Here is an 11,421-nt window from a genome sequence, read left to right as displayed (position 1 = left end):
AAAGATCACTTATATTACCAAATAATGTAATCAATGGAATATCGTTATAACCATACAAATAACCAACACCATTATTATTCTAATTGAATTATGTTTATCTAAATGGTTTATGCTGCTAAGTACCATTTTGGTATAAGAGCTGTTGTGTATAGAGGATACACATTGTGTAATTGTAATGATTCCCTTAATGTTTATAAATTAATTGAGATGGTTTCAGATGACAAATACACTCGCTTTAAACGATACCCAATATATACATTTTATATATTGGGTATCGTTTGTGGGATTTGTTCATTTCATTTATAATATAAATGAAACCTATACAGAACAAATCCAACTTTTGTAATACCTTATTATACCACCAGATAATGACAAAGAGCCAGAGACAGACTCAAGAATCATAAACATGTTTTAATGTTTATATTACATTGTTAACGATTTTATGCATACAGGTTTAATGCTTTAACGCCATCTCACTTTTCGATTTTTTTGTTCTCACATTATAAAATGGTGATCTTATTGTTATAAGACTGATTGTGAAACAAAGATACATAAATTCTCAAATTGTTTCTTTAGGACCCATTTAACCAGGTGAGTGGTAATAAAGGCTAGCGATAGAGGATAGCAAGTTCGAGTCCCACTGCAGTCAGCATGTCGTTGTGTCCCTGGGCAAGACACTTCACCCCAAATTGCTCCTGTGGGGATTGCCCACAGCATTGAGTATGTAAGTCGCTTTGGATAAAAGCATCTAACAAGTAACATGTAATGTAAAAAGAAAGAATGCCAAAAACACTTACAGGTTTGTACAAATATTATTTCAATCATTAAAGTACATGAAAAACTTAAATAATGAACACTGATTGTCTTTGTCCCTTTATTCCAGTTGTATCTGTGGCAGCTAATGTGTTTTCACTATGGGTTCACCATGCTGCCTCTGCTGTATACATCAAACTCTTTGTAGCGTATGTAGTCTTTCAGCCTGGGAGGAAGAGGAAGATAGTTGATGAAAACTGGGGATCTCAAGCGCAGGTGACTGAGATGCTCCCTTATCCGCAACCGACACAGATGCTTCAGGCTTCGTGTATTACCTGAGTGTAAATCAAGTCAGTTAAATCAATGAATGCAAAAAAATGTAATTAATATCCTTCAGTTCTCACTTTGAATATGACAGATCTCCATCCACTGTTTCTGCTCCTTCAAAGTGTCCTTGAGTTGGGTGCAGAAGGAGACGTGGTCGGTGTAGTCCAGCATGATGCGCACCACCTGAGCAGATAAGTGCTTAAGCCAGGACACTGTTATCACCTCGCAGAACTGGAAGGACAAACACAAAGACACACGTGGCAGTCAAAACAAAACCTTGACCTACTCCACTGATTCCCCTGCCAGTTTCTCCTTGTTCTTCAAATGTTAACAGCATTTTCCCTCACAGACTAGCTTCACCTCACCACCAGGTCTTTGATGATTGAGGTCGTCCAAGGAGCATAGTCATGGGAAGTGTCCCCATACGGACATTCAAAGCAACGCTTGACATCATATCCATGGTTCAGAATCATCCTCAGCATGACCTCGTCTTTCAAGGCGTACTGCAGAGCTGAGGGGAAGTGAGTGGTGTTGACACGAGAGTAGTAATTTACATTCGCCCCGAACTTCAGCAATTGGTTGATCATTTCATATTGGCCCTGTCTGAGAGCCAGCTGCAAACAATTGATAGGATCCTGGTTCACCATTGCCCCAGCCTCCAACAGCAGGCGGGTGCACTGAAGATCATTGTTGGACACTGCAAAATAGAGGGCAGACCTGCGCTCATCATCATAATTGCAGCGCACACTTGTGTGAAGCATGAAGTTAGGATCGTAGTCAGCTTTGAGCAGTATCTCCACACAATGAGCATGTCCCCCAGCGGCTGCAGAGTGGAGAGGACTCATCCCGCCTTCCTTTACAGCCTCCAGTTTAGTGACTGGGATGAGGCGCTCCAGTGCCCTGTTGGTGAATAATCCTAATGTCAGAACATGACAGGGGTTCAACCTCTATTTTAAAAGTAGGAAAGTTAGATGTAACATATTCCTCACAGTATGTGTCCATGGTAGGCCACACGATGAATTGGCAGATGGCCACTGGAAAGAGGTTGGTTGGGATCTGCTCCATGGTCCAGCAGCAAGGAGATAATGTCAGGGTTTCCTGATGCCGCTGCATCAAACAAGACAGGGCCTGACTCTGATTCGCAACACACATTGGCTCCTACAAAATAGATAGAGATGCTGTTAGAATTTACATTTAACAGTCATTTTTCAGACCTGGAAAATATATGTCATTAATCTAAGAGGGTCAAACGCACAGTAATAATGTAGTAACTTTGGCCAGGATTGTCTCACCAAAATCACTCTTGTGTGAGTTACTCTCCTCTAGTTTACGAAAACAAAAGCGCTTTACTCTGAGCTTATCAGGTGAAATATTAAGCCCAAAGTGGAAGTTAAATCACTTTAACTATACCTTTTTGTAACAGGGCTTCCACCACATTCAGATGTCCATTTTGCGCAGCCAGAGCCAGAGGAGTTTTCTTTTTGATGTCACGGGCATTTGGGTCGGCACATGATTCAAGGAGCAAATGGACAAAGTTCTCCAGACCTAAAAAGGCTGACTCGTGCAGAGCGGTCCTGTTTAGAGGTCCTGTTTGGTCCACGTTGGCTCTGTAGCGAAGCAACAGTGTGGCCAAGTCGTACTGGTCATTCAGAATTGCTAAGAGGCAAAGAAGGTAGATATACAAATGGGCTAATATCTGTGGGTGGGTGCAAAATGAGATAAACTTTGCATTCAGATGTCAGATACCTGCCACTAAAGGAGAGTCTTGCTCATCATTCTGGAGATCTGGGCTACTGGCGTTCTGTAACAGGAATGTAGCGTTGTCTCTGACTCCATGAACCACAGCCAGAAACAGTGGCGTCTCACCCTTCAGAGTACGACACTGTGCTGCACCTGGAGGTGATGCTGGAACATAAAACAACTAATAAACTTGCCTGAATAAAAAATCCAAAAGAGTATTACTTTTAGTAACATCACTACCTGAGAAGATAATCTCTAGTATCTTTTTATTCTCTTGTGCCGAAGCCTCATGCAGCGGGATCCATCCTCGTTCATCAACTCTTGACAGAGCCTCTGGTTGCACTGCCAGTCTGTTAAGGGCATCTTCATCACCTAAACATGAGTACATTTTCTCAGAACTATGGCAATATCTAATGAAAATGAGTTGACAGGTTTAAGAATTACATCAGCTCACCCTCCTTGATTGCTTTGAAAATCTCATCAGGGTCTTTACTGGGTTTCAGATCGCTGTTGAGAGAAATGTAAATGATGAAGAGATACTGTATAGAGAAATAGGGTTATTTAGGTGGTCGGAGATCAACCTTGGATTCAATCCTTTGAGTTTTCTATATTCAATCAGGCTTTGTTCAATTATATATTGCGTCGCCTCATCCTCATCCAAGTCGTCCTCCGATTGATAAAAGTCATCTTCTGTCTCTTTGTTCATTTGTAGGTCCAGAAAGGGTCAACGCACAAGGAACTGCCCTGGGGAGACAGCCATAAGGGAGACAATACCTTTAAATATGGCACCCGAAAACTCGAACACCACCTGCAGCCCTGAATACTGACAGGGAAAAGTTCACAAAAGCTCAGTGCAGTTAATCACAGGAGTTGCTGACATACTCATTCCTGTCGTTGAAGTAGATTTAAAAATGGGCTGACAGATACCAAAACAAAGATTTGGATTATAATGACTCCATGTAGTCCTTTTTTGTCCTAGATTTTTGCATAGCAGCACTAACTTAACAGGCCATGTGAGATCAGATAATTTACAGAATACACCTCTCATGGTGATTGAATTACATGAATGGAGATTCATACTGCATGAATGATCGCAGTGAGCATGTACTTAATATTAATCTTAAATTATCAAAGGAGATGTATCAAGAAACACTTCAACAACAAAACATATTTTTACAAAATCCCAAATGCTATCAAGTTACCTGACACATTCAACAACATAACATGGAAGATTGATAGCCACATTTAAACAGGTTGCCTACACAGCACACTCATCACCCTCATTTTTCACCATATGCATTATTTATTTATTATCTGGTGTTTACCTTCAGTCAGATGGCTGTGCGCTTTCGATGGCTTTCAAAACAGTATTGCCAGCAGGCTCCTCAGCACACACACACATGCTGCAGCTATTTATACATGTCCCACTATAAATATCAGATCACGGGGTCTTCACAGCCAGCCTCTAGCTTTGACCCACTGAGCCCTGCAACAACTGCCACCATGCAGCTCATGCATGTGCGCTCATAACATTATTGACATAATAAAAAAATAAAGAGTAGGCTATTATTTACATATGCGTGACTTAGTGTAAGTATATGTTTTCACTGTTTATTTTGTGATAATTGATAGCTAAAGGTTATGTCGTTGCTGTACTGTTTTGTGCTGGAACTCATGAACGCCTGTATAACAACGAGAGTGCAGCAGAGAGACATGAAGTATGGCCATATCAGCTCCTAAAGCGGACAAAATCATAAAAATATAAGAAAGAAATACAACTCAAAGTGCCGCTGAGGCACCCATCAGCGACTCTTACGCATGGGTCAAAATCAAGGTCTGAGCAAAAGTCGTTTTAGTGCAATTTATTTATACACATATACAAGCATTTTTCTTTGTTCTTACCCGATGGTAAAAAACCATAGGCCTACCGGGTGCGCCGCCCACTACCACCTGTTTCCCAGATTTATAATGAGCAGGTCTCCCATCCCCCCCCCGGTGCCCAAAGGCTGACTTTACAAAACAGAGGCATAGTACAACTTATTTGATAAACTTAAGAATTAAAAGGAAGATTTACTATAACCAAAAAAGAACAATAAAATAAATTACTATTTAAATAATATAAGCTCCTAGATATGGCTTAATCATTCCGGCCCCTAATTGTGATGCAAAAGCAAATAAATAAGAAAACATTCTATGGAGCCAGGTAACACCTTTAAATATGTTAAACTACGCAAAATATGAAATCACATTTCTGTTTATCATACTAAATCTACTAAAATGCATATATACATTCAACAAGTCATTTCAATTAGCCCCCACTTAGACATGAAAACCGCCTTATGGCGTTGATGCAGGAGTTAGTATCTAAGGTACTCGCCACCTCCAGATGAATAGCTCGACTCACAAGGCAGGTAAATATTACCCCCCCCACCGCTTCACATGGCCTTGACGTTTTTTAACCACGATGGGTCCAAAATAGTCAATTCCCACATGAGAGAAAGGTGGAAGATCTGGAGCCACACGATCTTCAGGTAGGTCAGCCATTTTTTGTTCTCCTTTGAAAGGAAGTCAGGGCCATTCAACCATCTTGTGGACTCCAAGAATGGTTCAATATTCAATCCATGTGATGCAAAGTCTGCTTGATTGTCCTTGGAACTTACATGCCTCCATTGGCTTTCTTGGGACAAGTTGTGAATCACTGCTATCCTATTAGCAACATAGGTATGGAATATTTTTGTTTGGTTGTGGATGTATTTTAGTACTGATGTACTATCTGTCCAGAAGGTAGATTTCTGTAGTTTGATGTTTAGTTCCTTCTGTAACATCCTGTCAACTTTTACAGCAAGTGTAGCAGCTGCGAGCTCCAGGTTGCGGTCGGATAGTTTAAAAATCAGCTCCTAAGTTCTAACCCTGTCTCCTATTCCTTGACCTCTGAGTGAAACGTCACGGGGTTAAGGGATAGTGGATAGGAGAATTCAAAAGGGCGTAGGAGACGGAGACTGCGGTACTTTGAATCCGAATGACTTCACTATTCCGCGTGTTTATGATGTTGCCAGCGGGTCATGTGTGCGTCTTGCTGCTGTGAGGAAACTATGGACTCAGTTTCTATACACGGACTGACAACATGGAGTTTAATAAGGACGGACAGACTCTCTAGATACTCTCCACCATGCTCTGATGCTGGTTGCTTTTATGCACAAACAGAGAACATATTCTTCATGGACCAAAGTTGTATTGAATAAAAAAGGAAGTGAAAGTTATGCTCGTCACCTCTTCCTCCGGTCCACTTAATACAATGATCCAATACGTATGTTGTTATGAAATATCTTAAAATACAAATGTTTTTTATAAACGTTAGTCCTCTAACATTCTTCACTCTGTATATCACCATTCAACAAATCCATATTTTAAAAGTGAACAACCCCACACGCTCCGGTGAAATGTTGGACTTTATTTGCAATTTCCCATCCACACTTATCAATGCAGGTCCTATAAGGATTTGCGTTGGCCTTGAGGAGAATGGTTGAGGGAAACCGAGGGGGTGTAATCGAACCGATAACGAACTAACTGTTCTTCTTGTAGGAACTGTTGATGGAACAGCGAAGGTATAAAGTAGTCTCAACGATATTCCCTGTGCTAGCTAGGTTTCTAGAGGTGTTTTTCTTTCCAGATCTAGTTGCTGCACTGGCTTAGCTCTGTGCCTCAGGATGGTTCTAGCACGTCTTGGCTGTTACCACCCATTTGGTAGAAAGTAAATCGCCTTCGCACTGGCCTTCATTCGTCTTGGTAAGTTCGATGAGCTTGAGTTGGTGAAGCAGCGATGTTGGATCATCACCAAAAGCTGCGCTGAAGTCGCGGACTTCCATGCTGTATTTACTGTTTGTCTTCTTGACACTTGTCCAAGGCAAGCGTGGCTTATGCTGTTCGGTGATGGTGACTGGCCCAAAGGTGCTGCAATTCATCCGATGCCGTTGCTATTGGTTTGCTGTTGTCGTCCGTTGGGCCACCCAAAACCTGGAGATAGTCACGGGCGCGTGTTCTGTAGCTGTGTACTCCGAGTGTACATTGTTCAGCCTTATTGCAATTTGTTTGCCGGACGGAAACGAGAGCGAAGCCGCTAGAAGGGGATTAGTCAAGTTCGGACCTTGTAGGAGTCAGCATGAAGGGACTTTCTTTAAATGAGATGAACAGTCAATTCACCTGAGTTTTTCTTCTTTTATGGTAACCCATGATGCGGTATGTACCCGAGCCTGCTCGTCTGATCTTTGAGTTTGATCTGTGCTTCTTCGGCAGGTAGTGCCTTTTCGGTCCCTTTTCCATGAAGGCTTTTATTCTTCAGCGGTAACTGATCCCTCTTAAATTTCCCAGCAAGGTTGGTTTGCCGATGTGTGCCCTTTGTCATTGTTAGGCGGCAGTCCTTATCACGACGTGGAAAGGTAAGTGGTAATGTCCGTTTTTGCTTAGTTGACTTCAGGCATGGTCCATGATTTCCTTGTCCTCCCATGACATCTCTTTTTTCCTCATTTCCTTTTCAGGGAAATCCTGGTTGTACTGTTGGGACTAGCTGGTTCCCTCAGATTATCCAGTGACATTCTATTGCGTGCTGAAAGTTTCAATTAATCAAAACGGACTTACCAGCTTCTTTTACCCTTCCGTGATAAGGCTTTGGGCCCTGCCTGACATTCACCACATGGCCTACATCGCCAAAACCACCTGCTGGGAGAAATTTAAGAGGATTCAGTTTACGCTGAAGAACTATAAAGCCTTCATGGAAAAGGTACTGGAAAAGGCTATGCGAAGAAGTTTCACAAGTCACTTCAAGATCCAGCGGCAGGCTCTGGTACATCCGGCTCTGGGTTGTACCATAAAATGAAAGAAGAAACTCCAGGGTTGTATTTGACTGTTCATCTTTCATTTAAAGGAAAAGTCCCTTATGCTGAACTCCTCCATAGGTCCGGACTGACTTAAATCCCCTTCTAGGGTCTTGCTTGTTTCCGGTCAGGAACATTGCAATATGGCTGGACATGTACTCTCGGGTACCAAGACAGGAGACCACTTTCTTGGACTTCTCAGGTTTTTGTGGTGGCCTCAGGAGACTAACGAACACTAGACGTCCTTGGATGGCGGGGTATGTGGCATCTCTTTGGTGCAGTATCTCCCGAGGCATGCAGTTTTGCCTTGCACCCAAGTGTCAGAGGACAATATCCAGTAATACAGCATGGATAGTTCTGGAAACCATTCGCGCGCCTTTTATGTGGATGATCAATCTGGTGGCTTCTACACTCAAGCTATCGACTTCCAAGGATCTAATTGAAGGGCATGGCCGAAGGAGGTTTCTCTTACCAATGGGACGTGAGTAACGCCAAGTGACGTGCTTAGAACTCCCTGAGTGCCACAGAGCTAAGCCAGTTGAGCAAAGCTAGATCTGGGACAAGAAAACCCTCTAGAAGATAGTTCTAGGCTCCAGTGGATTATCGGTGAGGATATTTTACCTTCGCTGTTGCATCAAACATGTTCCTAGCAGCAGAACAGGTTATTTCTATTGTCGGTTCTATTTACGCCCCCTCTTTCCCTTCACCATTCATCTCAAGGCCAGCAAACTTATAGGGACTCTGCATTGATAGGTGTGGATGGGACAATTGTCATAAGTCCATTTCACTGAGCGGTGTGGGGTTTCGTTCAACTTTTAAAGATGTTTGAAGCGTGATATACGCCTGTGATAGAGTTAAGACTAACGTTATAATAATACATTTGGTATTAAAGATATTTTCATACATCATACGTATTGGGTGATCTTTGTATTAATGGGACCGCGAGAAGAGGGTGACGAGCATACGTTTCATCTTCCTTTTTTATTTCAATTTACAGCTTTGGCATGAAGAATATGTTTCTCTGTTGTGCATAAAGCAACAGCCTCAGGCATGGTGCTTTTTTTTACAGAGTCTCTAGGTGAGTCTGTCGTTCTTATCTAAACTCCATGTTGTAGTCCGTTTGTTATAGAAAAACTGTATTTCCATAGTTTCCTCCAGCCAGACGCCCACACAATGACGTCCGCTGGCACATCATACCAGTCGGATAGTGAAGTTCATTCGGATTCTCTAAAGTCCGCAGTCTCTTCTCCTACGTCCTTTTGATTCTCCTATCCCTATCCCTTAACCCCCCCGTGACGTTTCACTCAGAGTCAAGATAGGGACAGGTTAGAACTTAGAGTGATTTTTAACTATCCGGACAAACTGGAGCTCGCAGCTGCTACCTTGCTGATAAAAGTGACAGGATGTTACAGAGGGCTAAACATCAAAGTACGAATCAACTTCCTGGACGATAGTACATCAGTTAAAAATACATCCACACCAAACAAAATCATTCCTCCTATGTTGTAACTAGGTAGCAGTAATTCACACTTGTCCCAAGGAAAGCCAAATGGAGGATTGTAAGTTCTCCAAAGGACACATCAGCGGACTTTGATCACATGGTTGATATTGACCTCCTTGGGTCAACAGCTGGTTGAATGGCCCTGACTTCCTTTCAAAGCGAGAACAAAAATGGCTGACCTCCTGAGATCGTGTGGCCCAGTCTTCCCTTTCTCTCATGTGGGAATTGACCTATTTTGGACCCCATCGTGGTTAAACGGTCAAGGCATGTGGCGGTGGGGGGTACATTATTTACCTGCCTTGTGCGTCGAGCCTATTCATTGGAGGTGGCGAGTTACCTTAGATTCTAACTCCTTCATCAACGCCATAGCGCGTTTCCTGTCCAAGTGCGGGGCCTCACTTGAAACTGACTTGTGATGCTATATATGCATATAGTAGATTTAGTATGATAAACAGAAATGTGTTTCTATTTTGCGTAGTTTAACATTTTAAAGGTGTTACCTGGCTCCATAAGAATGTTTTTTCTTTATTTGCTTTTGCATCACTTAGGGCCGGAAGATTAGTCCATATCAGGAGCCTTTATTTTTAATGTTTTCCATTTATTTTATTGTCTTTTTTGTTATTAGTAAATCTTCCTTTTACTTCTTAAGTTTATCAAATAATTGTATATGCCTCTGTTTTGTAAAGGCAGCCTTTGGGGCACGGGGGATGGGGACCTGCTATTATAAATCTGGGAAACAGGTGGTACGTGGCGGCTGCACCCGGCTAGGCCTCATGGTTTTTTTACCATCGGTAGAACACAAGAAAATGCTTGTTATGTGTATAAATAAATTGCCTCAACGCTTTTGCTCAGACTTGATTTTGGACCCTGCGTAGGTCGTGTACGGGTGCTCAGCGGCACTTTGGTTGTATTTCTTTCTTATATTTATGATTTTGTGCGCTTTAGGGTTGTATTGGCATACTTATTGTCTCTCTGCTGCCCTCCTCCGTTGTTATACAGGCGTTCGATGAGTTCGCACACAACAGTACAGCAACGACATAACCTAGCTACAATTATCACAAAATAAACAGTGAAAACATATACTTACACTAGTCACGCATGTAAATAATGCCTACTCTTTATTTATTTTATTATGTCATAATGTTATGAGGCACATGCATGGCTGCATGGGTGGCGTGTTGCCAGGGCGCAGTTGGGTCAAAGCTCGAGGCTGGGCTGTGAGACCCCGTCGCTCTGACTATTTAATACTGGGACATGTATTATAGCTGCGACTGTGTGTGCTTGTGCTGTGAGGAGCCTGGGCAATCTGTTTTGAAAGCCTCGAAAGCGCACACAGCCATCTGACTGAAGGTAAACCACCAGTTAAATAAAATATAATGCATCCATGGTGAAAATGAGGGTGATGCGTTGCTGTGTAGTCAACTGTTTAATGGGCTATCATCTTCCAATGTTATGTTGTTGATGTGTCAGTACTTGATAGCTTTGGGATTTTGTAAAATATGTTTTGTTGAAGTGCTTTCTTCGTTACATCTCCTTTGTAATTTAAGTTAATTTAGTAATGCTCAGTGCGATCTTCATGCAGTATTGAATCTCCATTCATGTAACTTCATCACCATGAGAGGTTTTTGTATTATCTGATTACATGGCCGTTATTTAGTTGCTTGCTATGAACATCTAGGCAAAAAGGACTGTGAAATGGGCTTATAATCCAATCTCTTGTTTTGGCTTCTGGTCAGCCCTTTTTAAATGTACTCAACGACCAGGAATGGTATGTCAGCACATCCTGTTTTACTGCACTGGTTTGTGAACCTTTTCCTGTCCGTTTCAGGGCTGCAGGGTGGTGTTCGAGTTTCGGCTCGCCTCTCTCTCAAGTTGTGTGCTCCCTTATGGCTGTCTCCCAGCGCAGTTCCTGTGCGGTTGACCCTTTCTACCTACAGATGAAAAGAGACAGATGCTTTATCAATCGGAGGAGCGCTTGGATGCGGATGGGCGCGCACTATTAGTATTGAACAGCCTGATTGATTATAGAAACTCAAAGGATGAATCCAAAGGTTGATTCTCCGCCACCTAAGTAACCCTTTTCTGCTATACAGTATCTCTTCATCATTTACATTTCTCTCACGCGATCTGGAACCCAGTAAGCCCGATGGATTTCAAAGGCCTCAAGGAGGGTGAGCTGAGTTTCTTAAACCTGTCAATCATTTTCATAGATAGTTGCCTAGTTCTGAG

General features: G+C 42.3%; 1 protein-coding gene across 4 annotated transcripts; it reads right to left on the bottom strand.

Annotated features, from left to right (window-relative positions):
• Positions 1 to 394: 394 nt before the first annotated feature.
• Positions 395 to 4,454, bottom strand: asb14b (ankyrin repeat and SOCS box containing 14b). 4 transcript variants are annotated; one of them, XM_010790299.1, is made up of 11 exons: positions 4,146 to 4,454; positions 3,402 to 3,564; positions 3,275 to 3,327; positions 3,061 to 3,192; positions 2,827 to 2,985; positions 2,491 to 2,736; positions 2,070 to 2,238; positions 1,883 to 1,980; positions 1,446 to 1,777; positions 1,158 to 1,311; positions 395 to 1,088 (listed from the first exon to the last, which is right to left on the bottom strand). In XM_010790299.1, exons 2-11 carry the CDS (start codon positions 3,524 to 3,526, stop codon positions 913 to 915), a joined length of 1,644 nt encoding a protein of 547 aa, XP_010788601.1. In that variant the 5' UTR covers positions 3,527 to 3,564; positions 4,146 to 4,454; the 3' UTR covers positions 395 to 912. The 4 variants fall into 4 exon arrangements, with proteins under 4 accessions (XP_010788601.1, XP_010788588.1, XP_010788595.1 ...); XM_010790286.1 differs by having other exon boundaries at positions 1,446 to 1,980; positions 4,146 to 4,453; XM_010790293.1 differs by having other exon boundaries at positions 1,446 to 1,980; positions 3,402 to 3,559; positions 4,146 to 4,453.
• Between the last annotated feature and the right edge of the window lie 6,967 nt (positions 4,455 to 11,421).

Source organism: Notothenia coriiceps, unplaced genomic scaffold (genome assembly GCF_000735185.1).
Source record: "Notothenia coriiceps isolate Sejong01 unplaced genomic scaffold, NC01 NC01_scaffold00001470, whole genome shotgun sequence".
Lineage (NCBI taxonomy): Eukaryota > Metazoa > Chordata > Actinopteri > Perciformes > Nototheniidae > Notothenia > Notothenia coriiceps.
Note: the sequence above shows the minus strand (reverse complement) of the source record. Positions and strands in the feature narration are given on the sequence as shown.